Consider the following 23,032-nt stretch of genomic DNA (forward strand, 5'->3'; position numbering starts at 1 on the left):
CGAACGAAACCGCCCAAGCCTAATAAATAGAAGTGGGTCAGGGGAAATATTTCCTGAACACCCCTCGTATAATCATGATAACAATCTGAATGCAAAAAAAGATAAAATTAAATGCATTTAGCAACAACCCATATACAAACCACTTAGGAACGTTGTCAAAAAAGAATTCTAATCTATTACAAGTTCAGCTTTGGGGAGAAGAAACCGTGTTGGAGGATTTGAGGAGCGCATGACTGCATTCCTTTCTCAAAAGCTGGGAATAAGATCTCCTTTCCTGCTCCAATGCACCCATCTTGGCTGGCCGGCTGGCTTCTGATATATCTCCTCCAACAAGAGGAAACTGTGGAAGATAGAACACTGCACCCGGATCTTGCATTCCCAGTTGAGAAGTAAGGAGATATTTTATTTTTTCCTGCATCCAACTTTTAAAACAAACTCCCCTAACAGCAAGGGCAAGGGCAAGGGCAAGGGCAAGGGCAAGGGCAAAGGCAAAGGCAAAGGCAAAGGCAAAGGCAAAGGCAAAGGCAATTTCGTTCATTGGTTCTTTTGTTTTTAAGGTACTCATTACGTACAGAGCAGATAGATAGATAGATAGATAGAGAGAGAGAGAGAGAGAGAGAGAGAGAGAGAGATAGATAGGTAAAGGTAGTCCCCTGACATTAAGTCCAGTCATGTCTGACTCGGGTGTGGTGCTCATCTCCATTTCTAAGCCGAAGAGCCAGTGTTGTCTGTAGACACCTCCAAGTTCATGTGGCCGGCATGACTGCATGGAGCGCCGTTACCTTCCCGCTGGAGCGGTACCTATTGCATGTTTTCAAACTGCTAGGTTGGCAGAAGCTAGGGCCGACAGCGGAAGCTCATGCCGCTCCCCGGAATTGAACCTGCGACCTTTCGATCAACAAGCTCAGCAGCTCAGTGCTTTAACCCACTGCGCCACCGGTAGATAGATAGATAGATAGATAGATAGATAGAATAGAATAAATAGATGAGCAACTGTCTATAGGTCTGTATGCAGCACTCAGGTGCAACCACAAGAGGGCAATATGTAGTTAAGTATTAGCTACTGGTGAGGAGCCCCCGGTGGCACAGTGGGTTAAAGCACTGAGCTGCTGAGCTTGTTGATCGAAAGGTCGCAGGTTCGATTCCGGGGAGCGGCGTGAGCTTCCGCTGTCAGCCCTAGCTTCTGCCAACCTAGCAGTTCGAAAACATGCAAATGTGAGTAGATCACTAGGTATCGCTCCGGCGGGAAGGTAACGGCGCTCCATGCAGTCATGCCGACCACATGAACTTGGAGGTGTCTACAGACAACACTGGCTCTTCGGCTTAGAAATGGAGATGAGCACCACACCCCAGAGTCAGACATGACTGGACTTAATGTCAGGGGACTACCTTTACCTTATTAGCTACTGGTAGATGAAATGGCCAAACCAAAAACTACACAGCCTCCAAGGCCACAATCAGGACAGTCACCCTAGTAGGCAGTAAGCATAATGTGCATTTGGAGCAGAAAAGCACATTGGATATCTCTTGCCAGTTCCTGAATGCATATTTCCATCATTCGCTGAGAGGGCTTCATTGCATTTCTGCAGACATAGTTGTGGATCCATATAGTTATGAAACACAGACCGAGATGTAGGACCTTGGCTCAGATTTTTGTTGGTGTTTCCAACAAACGTGAAGAAAATGCTTGTTCTCAGAATATTGCAGGCACCAAACACGCCCAAACAGGTGGCAATGTACTTTTTGTGTCTTCCCAAACACCAAAACACTGTACCTAACCACACTGGAAGGATTGTTTCCTTCATTCTTTAGCGCGGTTGCGAAATGTTTTGTTTCACAACCATTGTAAGTGCACGGAATCAACATCATGTGCTGCTGGTGACTCAAGTTTTGGAGGTTCGGAGAAGATTGCGCTACACTAGGCTCTCCCTAAGTATCTGCACTAGCTTGTCAAACCAGAAATCGTGATCAGTGATGTATCACTTAGATGTTATAATGCCCAGAGATGAAGTAGAGGAAATTATATTTATTTAAAGTCCTTAATTTCGGGTGTGTTGTAAGAATGTGTAAACGTTACCATTTTGCAACCATTTCTCTCCCAACTGCCACTGCCTTTGCCTCGAAGGGAAAGAAGAACAGCAACCCAGCTCTATTATGCAATATCCAGTAGTACAGCGGTTCTCAACCTGGGGGTCGCAACCCCCAGGGGGATCGCCTGGGCATTTTGGAGGGGTCGCGAGGCCATCTCCATTGGCCTCACCCCAAGGGTGTAGGCCAGGCGAGGGCTCCTTCACACGTGCAAAGCCCACCTCGCCTGCCTTGCACTCTCACCATTCGGCGAGGGCGCAGGGCAGGTGAGGTCGGGGGTCATCACAACATGGTTGGGGGTCACCACAACATGAGGAACCATATTTAGGCATCCCGGTTTTAGAAAGGTTGAGAACCACTGCTCTATGCAGTCATGCCGGCCACATGACCATGGAGGTGTCTACAGACAATGCTGGCTCTTCGGCTTAGAAATAGAGATGAGCACCAACCCCCAGAGGAGGACATGACTGGACTTAATGTCAGAGGAAAACCTTTACCTTTACCTAGACCAGTGGTTCTCAACGTTCCTAATGCCACGACCCCTTAATACAGTTCCTCATGTTGTGGTGACCCCCAACCATTAAATTATTTTCACTGCTACTTCATAATTGTAATTTTGCTACTGTTATGAATCATTATCTAAATATCTAATATGCAGGATGTATTCTATTGGAGTGTTATGGGAGGATTGATTTTGTCATTTGGGAGTTGTAGTTGCGGGGATTTATAGTTCACCTACATTCAAAGAGCATTCTGAACTCTACCAACGATGGAATTGGACTAAACTTGGCACACAGAACTCCCATGACCAACGGAAAATACTGGAAGGGTTTGGTGGGCATTGACCTTGAGTTTGGGAGTTGTAGTTTGCCTACAACCAGAGAGCACTGTGGATTTATATAATCATAGAATCATAGAATCAAAGAGTTGGAAGAGACCTCATGGGCCATCCAGTCCAACTCCATGCCAAGAAGCAGGAATATTGCATTCAAATCACCCCTGACAGATGGTCATCCAGCCTCTGTTTAAAAGCTTCCAAAGAAGGAGCCTCCACCACACTCCGGGGCAGAGAGTTCCACTGCTGAACGGCTCTCACAGTCAGGAAGTTCTTCCTCATGTTCAGATGGAATCTCCTCTCTTGTAGTTTGAAGCCATTGTTCCGCGTCCTAGTCTCCAGGGAAGCAGAAAACAAGCTTGCTCCCTCCTCCCTGTGGCTTCCTCTCACATATTTATACATGGCTATCATATCTCCTCTCAGCCTTCTCTTCTTCAGGCTAAACATGCCCAGCTCCTTAAGCCGCTCCTCATAGGGCTTGTTCTCCAGACCCTTGATCATTTTAGTCTCCCTCCTCTGGACACATTCCAGCTTGTCAATATCTCTCTTGAATTGTGGTGCCTAGAATTGGACACAATATTCCAGATGTGGTCTAACCAAAGCGGAATAGAGGGGTAGCATGACTTCCCTGGATCTAGACACTAGGCTCCTATTGATGCAGGCCAAAATCCCATTGGCTTTTTTTGCCGCCACATCACATTGTTGGCTCATGTTTAACTTGTTGTCCACGAGGTCTCCAAGATCTTTTTCGAATAATGATGGATCTGGACCAAACTTGGCACGAATATTCAATGTGCCAAAATGTGAACACTGGTGAAGTTCGAGGAAAATAGACCTTGACATTTGGGAGTTGTAGTTGCTGGGATTTATAGTTCTCCTACAACCAAAGAGCATTCAGAAGCCCACCAACGATAGAATAAGGCCAAACTTCCCACACAGAACTCCCATGACCAACACCCCCTCGCGACCCCTCCAGGGGTCCCGACCCCCAGGTTGAGAACCACTGGCATAGAGCATTTGAATGGCATTATATGGCAGTATATACCCAGTGTGAGAGTCTACTGTAGTTTGTTGTACTGTTGTTAGCATGTACATATTGGGGCATAAATTGTGCTTGTGTTCAGATGTGGCCCTAGGTAATTTTCAATGGTAAGCAAACAGTATTTTGGTGCCCCCCCCCCCCCAACAATCACTGATATATATTTTCTGTTTGTCATGGAAGTTCTGTGTGCCATATTTGGTTCAATTCCATCATTGGTGGAGTTCAGAATGCTCTTTGATTGTAGGTGAACTATATATCCTAGTAACAACAACTCGCATATGTCAAGGTCTATTTTCCCCCAAGAGTGCCTCAAAAGCGCCCCTGGGCAAAATCAACCATATTGCAAATGCTTACTTTGCGCAATGGTTGAGCCGCCCCTGCTTGTGTTTACAATGGTCCATTAGAGTTGGACCCAGATTATCCAGGAATAGCATGAAAGAGACCTTCCGTAGGTAGTTTCTGGCTGAGTTTTGAATTTTTTCTAAGGGCAGGTGAGCAAAGGGCATGGGTGTTGTGTGCATGAACGGGCCTCTTTTCCGGGATCGGCCTCAACGCAACTGTTTTTGTGGCGAGCCCAACCTTGCTTCAGAGCGTGACTCAGTGCAGCAGTTCAGGAGGAAAGGAAAAGAAAAACCAAGTGGAAGTGAAACACTGGCAGCAACGTAGAACGGAGCTTTCAAAACACTCCATGGCAAGCACCGTCTTCATAGCCAACGTCTGACCACCACTTGGGCATGGAATGGAAGACGTGGCTCCACTTGCCTCTATGCTTTCCCCCCAGGGAAATACCTGCAAGAGCTCAGTGACAAGCACCAGATCAGGAGGGCTGGATCCCGAGAGGTAATCTGCCTCCTTATCATGGCTTCGGGGGAAAGTCAAGCTGAGAAAAGGGAGTTGTCGTTCTCCGTTGCTTTCTGTCACAGTCAAACGGAGGACTTCTCTGTCTCTGGGAGAAACGGTAAGTGGAATAATTTATTGTCACTTATATGGAGAGAGATTAGCATAGAAATGTTTCCTCTATTACGGCGAATGGCTGTGTGCTGATTCTTATGTGCATTTCAATGCTTTGCGATATCTTTGGGTGGTTCGGCTGCATATTGAATGAATATCATTAACCTTGGGATATTTCATTCCCTGAAAGTTACATTACATTGTGATGTTCCCGTCATTCATGCTGAGCCTTCTTTACTACTTTTCTGGCCCAGCTTACTTGTCCGAACGCATCCACCCCTATGTCCCACCTCGTAATGTAAGATCATCCGGGGAGGCCCTGCTCTCGCTTCCGTCCACAGCACAGATGTGTCTGGTGGGGACGAGAGACAGGGCCTTCTCAGCTGTGGCCCCCTGCCTATGGAACACACTTCTAAATGAGGTAAGATCCGCTCCCTCCCTCCTGGCTTTTAGAAAAAAAATTAAAATCATAGTTTTGGGACCAGGCCTTCGGGCAGTAGAAGTAAATGTATGCAGCATTTCAGAAAGACAATGACTGGAACGGCAATTCGATGGACGAGACTTATTGTTTTAATTATTGTTTTATTGCTTGTACATCCCACCTTGTAATCTAAGATCATCCGGGGAGGCCCTGCTCTCGCTCCCATCAACAGCACAGGGATGAGAGACAGGGCCTTCTCGGCTGTGGCCCCCTGCCTACGGAACACACTCCCAAATAAGGTAAGATCCACTCCCTCCTTCCTGGCTTTTAGAAAAAAATTAAACTCATGGTTTTGAGACCAGGCCTTCGGGCAGTAGAAGTAAATGTATGCAGCATTTCAGAAAGACAATCGTGGAACGGCGATTCGACGGATGAGACTGTTTTATTATTTTAATTATTGTTTTATTGCTTGTGGATGTACTGTTTTTAACCTGATTTATGTCTAATTGTAGTGTATAATTCTAATTGTTTGTACTGGCATTGAATTTTGCTATTACTTATGTGTAAACCGCTTTGAGTCCCCCTAGGGGTGAGAAAAGCGGTATACAAATACTGTAAATAATAAATAATAATAATACTATTCTTTGTAGGGTTTCAGAATGGGCTGGTTCTCCTGGTCCTTACAGCTCACCAGGCCTGTTTTTCCACTCCGTTCGATATCAATCTGTGGTCAGATAGGCTGAGAAACCTGGGGATCGAGGTAAGGTTCCACCTATTGCTGAGACCTGAAGAGCAAAAGGAGAGTGGTTTGAGGAATGTCACCAAAACTGTGACTTGTTCTGGGCACCATAATTTGAGAAAGAGATTGAGAATCTAGAACAGTGGTTCCCAACCAGTCAGGTTGTAGTAAGGACATATAAAACCTTTATCTGGACCAAGATAAGTCTGAGTATGGTAAAATCAGGTAAGATTCAACCTCTAGGCCAGTGGTTCTTAACCTGTGGGCCGTGGTCCATTGGTGGGCCGCAAGACCTAAAACAAGGTCCGTGGCTCTAGATTATTAAATACAGTTTTCTGTGAGCAAGTAGATGGTGCCTACTGGGTGACATATGTTCTGTATCAGAAACCAAAACTAATGTGGTCTATCCAATGCAATTTTCTGAATCAACACCCTAAATAACTAAACTGAATCTAAAGTTGACCAAAAACTGATTCGTAACCTTGAGTTGGAGAATGGTTCCTGGTCAAAGTGGTCCCTGGTCAAGTGGCCCTTGGTCAAAGTGGTCCCTGGTCAAAGTGGTCCCTGGTCAAAGTGGTCCCTGGTCATGTGGTCCCTGGTCAAAGTGGTCCCTGGTCAAAGTGGTCCCTGGTCATGTGGTCCTTGGTCAAAGTGGTTCCTGGTCAAAGTGGTCCCTGGTCAAGTGGTCCCTGGTCAAAGTGGTTCCTGGTCAAAGTGGTTCCTGGTCAAAGTGGTTCCTGGTCAAAGTGGTCCCTGGTCAAGTGGTCCCTGGTCAAAGTGGTTCCTGGTCAAAGTGGTCCTTGGTCAAAGTGGTCCTTGGTCAAAGTGGTCCCTGGTCAAAGTGGTCCCTGGTCATGTGGTCCCTGGTCAAAGTGGTCCCTGGTCATGTGGTCCTTGGTCAAAGTGGTCCCTGGTCATGTGGTCCCTGGTCAAAGTGGTCCCTGGTCAAAGTGGTCCTGGTCATGTGGTCCCTGGTCATGTGCTCTCTGGTCAAGGTGATCCCTGGTCAAAAAAAGGTGGAGAACCACTGATCTAGAACATGTCCAGAGAAGGGAGACCAACATGGTCAAAGGCCTGGAAACCATGAATCCCTGTGAGGAGCTGGGGATGCTTAGCTTGAAGAAGGTTATATATATTTGTGTATATGTGTACATATGTGTGTTGCTTGCGTATATATATGTGGTTTTGTGCATGCGTTGTAATGTATTTTTTATTTTTTGTCTTTTAACGTCTCTTCTGCTGTGTTTTCCAGTGTTTTATGAGTAATGGTCACTTGTTGGCCTGATAGGTGTATTGTGTCCAAATTTGGTGTCAATTCACCCAGTGGTTTTTGAGTTATATTAATCCCACAAACGAACATTACATTTTTATTTATATAGGATTTGTGTTGCACCCCAGGCCTGGAAAACCCCTATGATCACAGCACCACAGAAGAGTCCAGAATATAAGCAAATAGTTTATTGTAAAATATATCAAAAGTATAGGAAAAAATCAGGAACAGAGAAAGAAGAAATATATCCAAAAATGGTTTAGCAATAAGCAATAACCCAACAGGAATCCAAATGTCTCAAACAGATTCAAAGGTAATACAGTCCATGGATAGCCAGAAATTACAAGAACAGCTGAAGTCCACAAGCAAAAGGTATCCTTAGAAAAACCTGATCATGAATACAAAAATGGGAACTTAGAAACTTCCAGTATACTCGAATCCCAAGACCAAAAACTTGACTTTAAACATGGACCAGGAACACAGGCCTAGCTTCTCCCTCTAAATCAGTGTTTCTCAACCTTCCTAATGCTGCGGCCCCTTAATCCAGTTCCTCATGTTGTGGTGACCCCCAACCATAAAAAATATTTTTGTTGCTACGTCATAACTGTAATTTTGCTACTGTCGTGAATCGTAATGTTAATATCCGATATGCAGAATGTATTTTCATTCCCAGGACCAAATTTGATACAAATACCTGATAGGCCCAAATTTGAATATTGGGGGTGGGTGGGGGGTAGATGGGGGGGGGGGGGTTATTTTGTCATTTGGAGTTGTAGTTGCTGGGATTTATAGTTCACCTAAAATCAAAGAACATTCTGAACTCACCTATATCCAGACAGCACTGTGGACTCAAACAATAATAAATCCGGACCAAACTTGGCACAAATACTCAATATGCCCAAATATGAACACTGGTGGAATTTGGGGAAAATAGGCCTTGCCAGTTGGGAGTTGTAGTTGCTGGGATTTATAGTTCACCTACAATCAAAGAGCATTCTGAACCCCACCAATGATGGAATTGAACCAAACTTGGCACACAGAGCTCCCATGACAAAATACTGGAAGGGTTTGGTGGGCATTGACCTTGAGTTTTGGAGTTGTAGTTCACCTATATCCAAAGAACACCGTGGACTCAAACAATGATGGATCTGGATCAAAATTGGCATGAATGCTCAATAATGTGAACACTAGTGGAGTTTGTGGAAAAGAGACTTGACATTTGGGAGTTTTAATTCCTGGGATATATAGTTCACCTCCAATCAAAGTGAATTCTGAACGCCACACACAGAACCCCCTGTGTTTTCTGATGGTCTTTGGCGACCCCTCTGACACCCCCTCACGACCCCCCCAGGGGTCCCGACCCCCAGGTTGAGAAACACTGCTCTAAATGCTACGTTGCCTGAACTAACTTTAAAGTAACCAACTTGCCAATTAAAAGCCACCCATGAAAGCATTTAGTCTCCCATGACATTTCTCCCCAACTTTCCTAGACAAACGCTCTACCCTTTGATGCCTGTTGTCTGCTCTGATCTGTAAACAAAGGCCTGTTTACAGTAGACTCATTCAATCCATGCAATTTACATTTAGGAGTTGATTTGATGCATTTGACTAACCATAGGATACAGGATAGACTGTAGACATAATGATAATGACCGTATCATTATCCAAACAGATGTCTGTTGATCAGTGGAAACATCTAATCCAACATGCCGTTTTGGAGCCAGAAGTGAGAAACTACTTATTCTACAACTCCAGGGCTTTTGGAATATCCATTGCTGTGGTAAGAAGCATGAAGCATCCCAGATATTGATGAGAACATATATGTTTCATGTCTGATCATTTATTTTATGTTTAAAACTCCCACAAGGGAATTTTGTGCAGAAAACAGTGAAGATCCTTTTGATTCTAATATTCTTCTCTTCACAGAAAAAAGTAACTCTTAAAGCAATTTTTCAAATATTTTCTAATATTTCTTCCATTCCTGTTGCAAACACATATCTTCCATGATATCTTGTAATTATCCTTGTTAAATGGAGACAATGGAAATAATGCTTTCTCTCCTCATCATCATTTCAGGTTCTCTACATGATTCTCTGGGTCAATCTTTATTCCACAGTAAAGGCATTTTCCGTAGGACCTTCCTGGGAAGTCGGCATCATAGTCACTGTAATGGCCTTAGTGGCTGCTGTGGTTGTCCGACTCGTAATCCATCGATGCCAAAGCAAGGTAAGAAGACACTGGATGTGTCTGTGGCTTCCACGATGATGCTTGTTTGGTACGATTCTCTCTGATTCGCTATGGTCATAGTGTTATGAATGGATTGAATGAATTGAATGAATTGCATGTTTGGGGTCTAGCTGAGGACTATAAACGTCGAGCAAGGCTGATGACACCATCCTAAAAATAGTACTTACTTCTCCATAAACTGCATTATGGAGAACAAAGGATGTGAAGAATAGCTGCCATGAGTCCCTTAGTCACCTCGAGTCCCTTTAGGGAGATAGGGCAGGCTATAAATAAAGCATTATTATTATTATTATTATTATTATTATTATTATTATTATTGACACAAAAGCACAGTATGTCATAGCAAACAAGATCTATATGCTAGATTTCGTATTACAAAATCACAAGTTGAATAATAATAGTAATAATAATAATAATAATTATTATTATTATTATTATTTGAAACACACAAGATGAGTCCACAGCAGGCAAGATCACTCTGCTGGCTGTTGTATTGGATCACACGTCGGACACTCCCCAAGTTTCTAGGACTGTGTGATGTATTATTATTATTATTATTATTATTATTATTATTATTATTTGAAACACCACAAGATGAGTCCACAGCAAACAAGTTCACGCTGCTGGCTGTTGTATTGGATCACACGTCGGACACTCCCCAAGTTTCTAGGATTGTGTGATGTATTATTATTATTATTATTATTATTATTATTATTAGAAACACAACAAGATGAGTCCACAGCAGACACTCTGCTGGCTGTTGTATTGGATCACATGTCGGACACTTCCCAAGTGTCTAGGACTGTGTGTTGTATCGGCAAATAATGCATGCAGATCCCAGTAAGGTGGCCTTCTGTAGCTGGCAGATGGTAATTTTGTCAGCGCCTATTGTGCTTAAGTGCAGGCCAAGGTCTTTAGGCACTGCACCCAATGTGCCGATCATGACTGGGACTTCCTTGACTGGCTTGTTCCAGTTCGAACTTTAAATCCTCATATCGTGTCAGCTTTTCCAGTTGTTTCTCTTCAATCCTGCTGTCACCTGGGATTGCGACATCAACAAGCCATACTATTGGAGTCGGTGTGTCTACTTCTTTCTCTGAAAGTGCCTGATCTACTCTGTTCCACTTAGAACGGATTAAAAAACATTTTTAAGGTTCAAAAAGTACACACGTTAATAGCATCAATGTGGGGGAGGAACTCCTTGGAGGCTTCTTCAAAGCTTCCCAGGAAGGCTAATCTGGCACCCTCTTTACTGTCCTTCCACAGGCCAATGAAGACTCATTTTGTTTTATTTCAGCAAGAATTTAGTCAATGGACTTCCATGTTGTGTGTTGCGTATAGTTAATATTCTTAATGGTGATCTTCTCAACTGGGTCTTCTTTCCCACTTCTTCATTCACCAGATGAATATGAATACTGACATGAGGTTGGCAGCTGCAAATGAGGTTTTCATGAAACGTGAATTTTTGGTGGGCTTCACCAATCTTCCAGACAAGCATCACAGCGTTCCGCAGGTATCCTTTCTTTCCAAGACAAGAAATGCACAAATCTACATAGGTTGGCTTTGCTAAACCCCTAAAGAACGCATCTGTGGGTTTACCTCAGATTGAGTCAGTTTGGGAATACGGTGCAAGATGTCCAAGAACACCTTGCTTTATTTGATGTGTTGTGTTTCTAAATTAAGCTTTCCAAAGACGTGTGCCTTTTCACTTTTCATCCTGCCCTTCCTGAATTCTCTAGTTTTCATCTGACAACCAACCTATGGTGTAAGTCACACAGAGTCTCTGTTTATTTTGGGTTGTTGTAGGTTTTTTTCGGGCTATATGGCCATGGTCTTGAGGCATTCTCTCCTGACGTTTTGCCTGCATCTATGGCAAGCATCCTCAGATGTAGTGAGGCCTGTTGGAACTAGGAAAAGGGTTTATATATCTATGGAATGACCAGGGTGGCACAAAGGACTCTTGTCTGCTGGAGCTAGGTGTGAATGTTTCAACTGACCACCTTGATTAGCATATAATGGCCTGACAGTGCCTGGAGCAAACTTTTGTTGAGAGGTGATTAGATGTTTATTTTGTTACATTATGTATTTTGTTATGTTTAATTTTCTATTGTTTTGTATATTATTTTCTTGTATTGTTTTTGGGCTTGGTCTCATATTAGCTGCCCCGAGTCCCCATTGGGATATAAATATTATTATTACTAGTTGTCCCCTGCCACGTGTTGCTGTGGCCCACATGGGGTTCTGTGTGGGAGGTTTGGCCCAATTCTATTGTTGGTGGGGTTCAGAATGCTCTTTGATTATAGGTGAACTATAAATCCCAGCAACTACAACTCTCAAATGTCAAGATTCTATTTTCCCCAGACTCCACCAGTGTTCATATTTGGGCATATTGAGTATTTGTGTAGAGTTTGGTCCAGATCCATCATTGTTTGAGTCTACAGTGATCTCTGGATGTAGGTGAACTACAACTCCAAAACCAAAGGACACTGCCCACCAAACACTTCCAGTATTTTCAGTTGGTCATGGAAGAACTGTGTGCCAAGTTTGGTTCAGTTCCATCATTGGTGGGGTTCAGAATGATCTTTGATTGTAGTTGAACTATAAATCCCAGCAACTACAACTCCCAAATGACAAAATCATTTTTTTTGAGTGAAGGACATGCATTGGGTTGTTAGGTGTCTTGTGTCCAAATTTGGTGTCAATTCCCTCAGTGGTTTTTGAGTTCTGTTAATCCCACAAACGAACATTACATTTTTATTTAAATAGACTAGCTGTCCCCTGCCACGCATTGCTGTGGCCCAGTCTGTGTATATGGGTTTTGTGTGTGTATATATGTGTATGTATATATATTTGTGTATATGTGTATTGATGTGGTTTTGTGCATGTGTTGTAATGTATTTTTTTTGGCTTTTTAAGTATCTTCTGTTGTGCTTTTCAGTGTTTTATGAGTGATGGTCACTCGTTGGTCTGATACCAATGTGTTTTGTGTCCAAATTTGGTGTCAATTCGTCCAGTGGTTTTTGAGTTATGTTAATCCCACAAATGAACATTACATTTTTATTTATATAGATTATATTATGTTTAGTCTGAAAGTCCAATGGCCTCTCTATTGGCTTTGATACAGCATACTGTTCTGTACAGCAAACACTCTACTGAAGTCTAAACTGTACTATTACAAAATGGAGTCTGAGTTCTGAACAAGCCCAGACCTGATCACATGGTCTGCAGCCACTCCCACATCAAAGAGTTAATGTATACTCATATGCAATACAGCAAGCAATTATATACATAACAAATAATATAAAGGATTAAGGGACTACCTTATTATGATTCTCACCACTTGCCACCAGTATAACGTAACAAGGTAATCCCTCTTATGATCTAACACCAGATATCAATGTATATCGCGCAGCTGGACACCAATATACAGGATTGTATGTAATCTCACATTACGGGACAATAGTGTGAAGGAATCAGGCCCCAGCTGATCTACATTGAGGTAGCGATATGATGTTAGATGTGTGTACTGGTAGAGTGAACACTGCTTCAGTCTTCTTTTGGTTTATTGCTGCCACCACCCAAGCTGCCTTAGGATTTTAAAATGAGTTTCTGAGGTAACCTTTTCCCTTCTCTGCCAACACAACTCTCCCCTTAGCTCCCAAAATGACTGTTTGGATAAGAGACCTTTCTGTAGTATTATGATATTAAACTGACTGGAAATTCTACTCCAGAATTACCAATGGAATGAGTAACAATAGAGGCTTCTTCAAAAGTTGAATAGAGAAAAGATTTATTTATAAGAACAAGCAGACAATTGACTTCTTTTAAGAGGCACAAACGCTTGACTTGTTACTATAGCACAATATCTTAATGGTTGCTTAAAAAGAGTTTCTTGACTTGGTTACAAACAAAATCCCTCACTCTACTTCAGCGAAATAGCAATGAGTTCTTGACTAACCTATCCCAGGCTGTCTTCTGAGCAATTAGATAACTCTCACCAGAGCTGTTTACAGCTAATTTACTCCACCTAGAGAGCAAACCCCTTGTGTTGTCACCCACAAGTAATCAGGAGGCTACTTGACCCTTCTTGCCAATTATGCAGCCCTGCCTGACACAAACATACTCTCTCAGAAAAACCTAGTCTCAAAAGCACTTCTTCCTTCCGTTCCCAAATCCCAACTTCACTTCTCTCTCAGAAGCTGAAACTTTTTCCCTCCCAAGACTTGGCTCCTCCCATCTGCTCTAGCCAATCCCAGGAGATCTCCTCCCATCTTCTAACTATCCACTCTCAAGATGGCTGCTTTACTGGCAGACCCTCTCAAAATGGAGGTTTGACACTCTCTTCCCAGGCTTCTACTCTGGCCTATTAGTCATTACTTGTGGATGCTTGAGAAGGTTGCTATTTCCAACAATGGTCTCTTCCAACTCCATGATTCTGTGGTTTATTTCATTGTTCTTCACCAGTAGAATGATAGCCCAACAATAGACTCAGAACTTGACCACATAGAGCAGTGGTTCCCAACCTTTTTTTGACCAGGGACCACTCTCCAACATTAGTACCAAAAGGTTTACAAATCAGTTTTTGTTCAACTTCAGATTTGTTTATTTGGGGTGCTGATTCAGAAAATTGCATTGGATAGACTACATCAGCTCTAGTTTCTGATACAGAACATATGTCACCCAGTAGGCACCATCTACTCGCTCACAGAAAAGCATATTTAATAATCTAGAGCCACAGACCTTTCTTTAGTTCTTGCGGCCCACAGGTTAAGAACCACTGACCTAGAGGTTGAGTCTTACCTGACTTACCTTGGGACAGATAGAGACGTTATATGTCCTTGCTACAACCTGACATCTTCTATTTTCAATTTGTGGTGATATGTACACTGCTGTGCAAGTCAAATCTGGGTGGAGTGAGCACAAGGAACCCACTAATTAAGCGTTCACAAGAGCCATAACCCAACTTTAATAGTTCTGGTGAGCCATAATTCTCTATAAACCAACCACAAGAGCCACGATGCAACTAAACAGCTCTGTTGTGCCATGACAAAAACATAGTGTGTTTTAACTTTCCTATACTCCATTCAGCTGTGGTTTATCCATTACAAAGTGGAACCCTGCCTTCAGTCCTTGGCAGACACTTTGGTCCAAATGAAGAGGAACCAGGAGGTGAGTTGTTTCCGTTCTTGCCTTGAGGCTGACGATCTGCAGAAGATATACTCACAAAACCACAATTACTACAAACACAGATGGACAAGCAAGGAAGTCTACCTTAGCAGATAGAAGCAAATAATTGTGGCATTTCCCCACATCTAGAGGAGAACACAAAGCTTTCTTTACAGTTCCTGATTGGTCTTCATACTTTGAAATGTATTTTTATGTGTAATTGAATGATACACTGTTTTGTAATGCAGAAAACACATTTATTTATTTACCGTATTTGTATTCTGCCCTTCTTATGTATTTATTTATTTATTTATTTACAGCTTTTCTATTCCGCCCTTCTCACCCCACAGGGGACTCAGGGCAGATTACAGCATACACATATATGGCAAACATTCAGTGCCAATTTTGACAAAAACATATACAGACATAGGTAAAGGTAGTCCCCTGACATTAAGTCCAGTCATGTCTGACTCTGGGGTGTGGTGCTCATCTCCATTTCTAAGCCGAAGAGCCCGCGTTGTCCGTAGACACCTCCAAGGTCATGTGGCCGGCATGACTGCATGGAGCGCCGTTACCTTCCCGCCGGAGCGGTACCTATTGATCTACTCACATTTGCATGTTTTCGAACTGCTAGGTTGCAGAAGCTAGGGCTGACAGCGGAAGCTCACACCGCTCCCCGGAATCGAACCTGCGACCTTTCGATCAACAAGCTCAGCAGCTCAGTGATTTAACCCACTGCGCCACCGGGGGCAGACATAGACAGAGGCTATTTCTGGCCGCCAGGGGAGCTGTCGCTTTCATCGTCCATCTGCGACACTGATGAAGTACTTCCGCATTCCCTGCATGCTTTTTGCTGAAGTGCTTGCTGGAGTCTTTTTTATGGCCTCATAAATTAGTTAATTTAGCCTCCCCACACTTTTAAGGTGGTACCTAATTTTTCCTACTTGACAGATGCAACTGTCTTTTGGGTTGCAAAGGTCAACAACAGGCTACACAGTTGGTTGGAAACCCACTCCAACCCGGGCTGGCTTAGAACTCATGACTTTTTTTGGTCAGAGTGATCTTAATGCAGCTGACACTCAGCCAGCTGCTCCACAATCCCAGTGCTTACCCCAAATGAGACTCAGAGCGGATCATAATGCGCACATACACAACAAACATTTGATGCCATTTTTAGACATACAAGACAGACAGATAGAGGTATTTCGGCATTTCCAACTTTGGCGCCTGGAGGTTATGCTCATTCTGGCCACAGGAGGTGCTGTCGTTTAATCCACCATGATGCCGAGCCCTTTTGATTTCCTCCTTGTTCTTTGATCGCCGGCATTGTGATGGTGTCGTAGTATTTCCTTCTTGTTCTTTGATCGCCGGCATTTTGATGGTGTCATAAAATACCTCCCCGCTTTAAGCAGTACCTAATTTCTCTACTCATGGCTCAGCTGTTTTCAAACTGCTTAGGTGGACAGTATGCTAGGCTTAACAGCCGGGTGCTCAATCCAACCCGGGCTTTGAACTTGCCACCTTCTGGTTGGCAGTGATCTGTTGCTGCTAGTGATTAACCAGAAATGCTACATAGCTGCTGAGTTTGTTGACCGTAAGGTCGCAGGTACGAATCCGGGGAGCAGCATGAGCTTCTGCTGTCAGCCCCAGCTTCTGTCAACCTAGCAGTTCGAAAACATGCAAATGTGAGTAGATCAATAGGTACCCGCTCCGGTGGGAAGGTAATGGCACTCCATACAGTCATGCCGGCCACATGACCTTGGAGGTGTCTATGGACAGCGGCGGCTCTTCGGCTTAGAAATGGAGATGCAACACCCAGAGTCAGACATGACTGGACTTCATGTCAGGGGGAAACCTTTATCTTTTACCCATATATATATATATATATATATATATATATATGCGCCATCCCCTGCCACACGTTGCTGTGGCCCAGTTCTGTTAATCCCACAAACGGACTTTAGATTTGTATTTATATAGATACACACACACACACACACACACAAAGATAGGTTGACTTCCAACCTTCCCTGCAATGACTATGCTTGAGTGTTGAGTGCCTTGAAGTTGTTTCTGAGCTATGGCAACCCTAAGGCAAATCTGTGATGGCTGTTGGCTTTCGTGCCAGTGGGAAGTTGTATTTTCACATCAAAAGGCAATGTGCTTGCATTTCAAAATGAAATGCCTCTTTTAAAACAGAAAATGCTGCAGTTTGTGTGCCGTAGTATTGTCATTGGAATCGATTATTTTCCTCCTTTCGTTTCAGTCTACATGGAAGCACAACCTGGACAAACTCTGCCTTGTAATAGAGAGCCCTGTCGTCCCTGCTCTGGGAAACAAACCAGCAGTGCTTTGGAAGAGACCCCACTGTTATCTGAGAGAAGGAATAGCAGTAGAGGAGTCATTACATATCGGGAGCCTCTCCGTCTCATCCCCGATGGAGCCCAGAAGTAAGGTTTGCTTTGCTAGAAGTTCAATTAATATGGCATGCATTCCCCCCCCCCCCCCCCCCCCCCCCCCCCCAGTTTAGAGTGCCTTCCTGGTATTCCTCAGCATGCTGGCAATGTGGCTATGGACACTGTGGTCCAGCAAGATCTCTCTTCCAACAATCCCTGATCAATCTTTTCGGACAGAACTAAAGATATGGCTTTTCAAACTGGCCTTTGACAATGGCTAATGCAACATCTGATATTTGGAGGACCTAAATAGGTTGAAGTCTTACCCTGGCGTCGATACTTTTCATTTGATTGTGGCTGGATGTCAAATTTGGTTTGTAGAGTAGGATTTAATGTTTATTATGTTTTATTCATTTATGTTATTTTAACTTGAGGGTTGTATGTTAAACTATACACGTGTGTTCATTTTATTTGTCCTTGGTGTTTATTTTTTATTGATTTAGCCTAATTCCTATTGTATACCTTATGTGTTGTTTGCACTGTTGCTTTTTGTAAGCCGCCCTGAGTCTCCTCTGGAAGATGGGGTGGGAAATATAAATTATTTCTTCTTCTACTTCTTCTTCCTCCTCCTCCTCCTCTTCTTCTTCCCCTTCTTCTTCTCCCCCTCCTCCTCCTCCTCTTCTTCCTCCTCTTCTTCTTCTACTTCTTCTTCTTCTTCTTCCTCCTCCTCTTCCTCCTCCTCCTCCTCCTCCTCTTCTTCTTCTTCCCCTTCTTCTTCTTCTCCTTTTCCCTCCTCCTCCTCTTCTTCTCTTCTTCTTCCTCCTCCTCCTCTTCTTCTTCCCCTTCTTCTTCTCCCCCTCCTCCTCCTCTTCTTCTTCCTCCTCCTCTTCTTCTTCTACTTCTTCTTCCTCCTCCTCCTCCTCCTCCTCTTCTTCTTCCCCTTCTTCTTCTTCTTCTTCTTTTCCCTCCTCTTCTTCTCTTCTTCTTCTTCTTCCTCCTCCTCTTTTTCTTCTACTTCTTCTTCCTCCTCCTCCTCCTCTTCTTCTTCCCCTTCTTCTTCTTCTCCCCCTCCTCCTCCTCTTCTTCTTCTCCTTTTCCTCCTCCTCTTCTTCTTCCTCCTCCTCTTCTTCTCCCTCTTCTTCTTCTTCCCCCCTCCTCCTTCTCTTCTTCTTCCTCTTCTTCTTCTCCCCCTCCTCCTCCTCCTCTTCTTCTTCTTTTCCTCCTCCTCTTCTTCTTCCTCCTCCTCCTCCTCTTCTTCTCCCTCTTCTTCTTCTTCTCCCTCCTCCTCCTCCTCCTCCTCCTCCTCCTCCTCCTCCTCCTCTTCTTCCTCTTCTTCCTCTTCCCCTTCTTCTTCTTCTTCCTCCTCCTCTTTTTCTTCTACTTCCTCCTCCTCGTCCTCTTCTTCTCCCTCTTCTTCTTCTTCCCCCTCCTCCTCTTCTTCTTCATCTTCATCCTCCTCTTCTTCTTCTTCCCCCTCCTCCTCCTCCTCCTCTTCTTCTTCCTCTTCTTCCTCTTCCCCTTCTTCTTCTTCTTCCTCCTCCTCTTTTTCTTCTACTTCCTCCTCCTCGTCCTCTTCTTCTTCTTCCTCCTCCTCCTCCTCTTCTCCTTCTCCTTCTCCTTCTCCTTCTCCTTCTCCTTCTCCTTCTCCTTCTCCTTCTTCTTCTTCTTCTGTGCCAATAAACAAAGCCTTTATTGGCGCATATGAATCCATTTCAGGACTTACTCTGGACTCTGGACTTTGAAACAGGGCAATTTGGAGGCATTGAATGGGGAAGTGAATTGTTTTTATGGCTCATGTCATGGGGAGGTTGGCTATTGGCAATCCCATCCTAGTCTTTGCCGGATAACACTCTTCGGTGAACATTAACACTTCTTCTTCCTTTTTTAGGAGATGGCCCAACATCTGTTGACAATCTTCAGTGGCTACTATGTCAGGCTGTTGGTCAGTGGCCAGCTTCCAAGGGTCCCATCAGGATGGCATGTAAATCTTGCCCATGTCCCATGCCTCTGTCAATTCATTGAGACCACAGTGCTGGGGAAGAGATCTTGAAGTAACAAGAGTCCAATGACAATCTCACAATCTTCCAGTTGAAGATCACCATCTGACACACAAGAAAGAGAATCAGACAAATCTACAGCTTGGGAAAAGAACCCCAACAAGAATGACCTTCTTCATATGTTGGCAACTGTCATAGTTTTGACACAGTCATAAACCAAAATGGAGATTGTCATCAAGAAGTCTGAAGAAGAATACAATTTGAAATAACAACTATGGAGTATTAGATCCTCAAGTGTAAAGATATATCACTTAGATACCAAAATCAGAAGCATCCATCCCATAGCATTTCTAATTTCTATGGGCATCAAATCTAACAGAAACAGAATCAACTCAATTGAAATGTAGTTCTGGAGGACAGTTCTACGGATACAATGGACTAACAAAATGACTAATAAATGCATGTTCGAACTCTCCGTAGAAAGCAAAATGACTCGATTGACACTCTTGTGTTTTGTCAATAGCATGGAAAGGCATGATCCATTAAAAATTATACAATAAGACCTATTGAAGTGGGAGGCTATAGGAAAAGAGAAGCCACAAGGTGTCTTGGGAGACCTCTTTTTTTATAGATCTGTGTAGCGAGGGAGGGAGACTATTTCTTTAAGAAAAACCTCTTTACTCTTTTTATATTTGCTGGGACTTTCTGTGTGCTGTTTAATCTTTGTACAGGCACTGAGACACACTTCTGTATAACAAAGTAACACAGTTTATTTATAACTTCAGGCTCCAAACACTTCTGAAATTACTGACCTTCTAGTTTGATAAAGGAACGTTGTCTTAGGGAGGTCTCAAACTGTTTTCCAGACATGTTGTTGTTTAGGCATAGAGGGGAATTTTGGGGACCTAGAACCAAGGGTGTTATACTCATCCCCAGTCTAACTTCCTTTTGTCTTGATCAGGGGTGGTTCAACCATTACACAAAGTAAGCGTTTGCAGTATAGTTGATTTTGCCCAGGGGTGATCTTGAGGCGCTCTTGGGGGGAAATAGACCTTGACATATGCGAGTTGTAGTTACTGGGATGTATAGTTCACCTACAATCAAAGAGCATTCTGAACTCCATCAATGATGGAATTGAGTTTTGAGTTATGTTAATCCCACAAACAGATAGATAAAAATGTATCTATCTATCTATCTGTCTATCTATCTATCTATCTATCTATCTATCTATCTATATGCAAACACACATATATACACATATACACACATATACACACACACAAAACATATATACAGACTGGGCCACAGCAACGCGTGGCAGGGGACAGCTATAAATAAAAATGTAATGTTCGTTTGTGGGATTAACAGAACTCAAAAACCACTGGGGGAATTGACACCGAATTTGGACACAAGAAACCTAACAACCCAATGCATGTCCTTCACTCAAAAAATTTGATTTTGTCATTTGGGAGTTGTAGTTGCTGGGATTTATAGTTCAACTACAATCAAAGATCATTCTGAACCCCACCAATGATGGAACTGAACCATACTTGGCACACAGTTCTCCCATGACCAATAGAAAATACTGGAAGGGTTTGGTGGGCAGTGTCCTTTGGTTTTGGAGTTGTAGTTCACCTACATACAGAGATCACTGTGAACTCAAACAATGATGGATCTGGACCAAACTCTACAAGAATACTCAATATGCCCAAATGTGGACACTGGTGTAGTTTGGGGAAAATAGATCTTGACATATGCGAGTTGTAGTTACTGGGATGCATAGTTCACCTATAATCAAAGAGCATTCTGAACTCCACCAATGATGGAATTGAACCAAATATGGCACAGAGAACTCCCACGACGAACAGAAAATATATATCAGTGATTGGTTTGGGGGGGGGGGGGGGGGAGCACCAAAATACTGTTTGGTTACCGTTGAAAATTACCTAGGGCCGCCTCTGGTCTTGATGAAAGACAACATAGTCATGCAACAGTTTTATTTTAATTGAGGATATGCAAAGATAACTAGCTAGAGCTGGACAAGATCAGCTTGCTCCACTTTCGCTGCTGCCCTTGGATGGTTCGTGGGCTATTCCAAAATAATAGTCAACAAAGACTTAATGTCTCTTTGAAGAACTGTGCTTCATTATGTTTAGACTCGTGCATCAGTCTTCATCTACGTCTATCAAGATCACAGGCAAGAGGGTAATCGGGCATGTTTGTCTCTTCTCAAATAGGAGTTTGCAAACCTGTCTTCATGACTGCCTGTGGTGGTAATGGGATTATGGGGAAGCTGTAGCAACACGATGGCCTTTTCAAGCTGGAATGGCACAGGATACCATGCTAGTGGATGGCATCCGTGCAGTCTTCTATCTTCACTGCCGAACACATGGCTCCTGGAGGGGACGGATATTTGCAGCTGATGGTTTAGATGGACCGTCCCTTGCTGGAGCTCGCCATTCTGTCCCATCATCGTCATCACCTCTGCAACAACAGCCACAGCAGATGCCCATTCTTGCTGCTACAGGCTGCAAATGATGGAAATGACATTACGTGAAAACCAAGGATGAGATCCTGTAGTTAATAATTACGTATCTGTAGTTGCAGAAAAGTAATGAAACCCTCTCAGAGAATTGGCCAGGGCAGGTGAGGCTTCTGGGAGTTGAATGTATTGTCGAAGGCTTTCATGTCCAAAATCACTGGGTTGTTGTAGGTTTTTTTGCGCTATATGGCCATGGTCTAGAGCAGTGGTTCTCAACCTTCCTAATGCCGCGACCCCTTAATACAGGTCCTCATGTGGTGGTGACCCCCAACCATAATATTATTTTCGTTGCTACTTCAAAACTGTAATTTTGCTACTGTTATGAATGGTAATCTAAATATCTGATATGCAGGATGTATTTTCAGTCACTGGACCAAATTTGGCACAAATAACCAATACTCCCAAATCTGAATACTGGTGAGGTTGGGGGTATTTGATTTTGTCATTTGGTAATGCTGAAGTTGCTGGGATTTATAGTTCACCTAAAATCAAAGAGCCTTCTGAACTCCACCAATGATGGAACTGAGTCAAACTGGGCACACATAATTCCCATGACCAAGAGAAAATACTTGAAAGATCTGGTGGACATTGACCTTGGGTTTTGGAGTTGTAGTTCACCTACATCTAGAGAGCACTGTGGACTCAAACAATGATGGATCTGGACCAAACTTGGCATTGATACTCAACATGCCCAAATGTGAACACTGGTGGAGTTTGGGGAAAATAGGCCTTGACATTTGGGAGTTGTAGTTGCTGGGATTTATAGTTCACCTACAATCAAAGAATATTCTGAACTCCACCAACGATGGAATTGAGTCAAACTTGGCACATAGAACTCCCACGACCAATAGAAAATACTGGAAGGGTTTGGTGGGCATTGACCTTGAGATTTTTGGAGTTGTAGTTCACCTACATCCAGAGAACACCGTGGACTTAAGCAATGATGGATCTGGATCAAACTTGGCGCAAATACTCAATATGCCCAAACGTGAACACTGGTAGAGTTTGGAGAAAATAGACCTTGCCATTTGGGAGTTGTAATTGTTGGGATTTATAGTTCACCCACAATAAAATAGCATTCTGAACCCCACCGATAGAATTGGACCAAACCTTCCACACAGACCCCCCATTTCCAACAGAAATATTATGTTTTCTGATGGTCTTTGGCGACCCCTCTGACACCCCCTCGTGACCCCCATGGGGGTCCCGACCCCCACGTTGAGAAACACTGGTCTAGAGGCATTCTCTCATGACGTTTCACCTACATCTGTGGCAAGCATCCTAAGAGGTAGTGACGTCTTTTGGAACTAGGAAAAAGGGTTTATACAAGAGGTATTT

The 23,032-nt window shown here is 43.4% G+C and overlaps 1 protein-coding gene across 1 annotated transcript; it reads left to right on the plus strand.

Annotated features, from left to right (window-relative positions):
• The first annotated feature begins 256 nt into the window (after nucleotides 1-256).
• TMEM268 (transmembrane protein 268) lies at nucleotides 257-17,213 on the plus strand. The gene is given in 9 exon segments (XM_067472233.1): nucleotides 257-389; nucleotides 4,747-4,923; nucleotides 5,988-6,097; nucleotides 9,019-9,126; nucleotides 9,423-9,572; nucleotides 10,996-11,106; nucleotides 14,682-14,762; nucleotides 17,026-17,098; nucleotides 17,101-17,213. Coding segments are annotated over 8 exon segments (846 nt in total). The 5' UTR covers nucleotides 257-389; nucleotides 4,747-4,823.
• Nucleotides 17,214-23,032: the final 5,819 nt, after the last annotated feature.

The sequence above is a fragment of the Anolis sagrei genome, chromosome 11 (genome assembly GCF_037176765.1).
Source record: "Anolis sagrei isolate rAnoSag1 chromosome 11, rAnoSag1.mat, whole genome shotgun sequence".
Lineage (NCBI taxonomy): Eukaryota > Metazoa > Chordata > Lepidosauria > Squamata > Dactyloidae > Anolis > Anolis sagrei.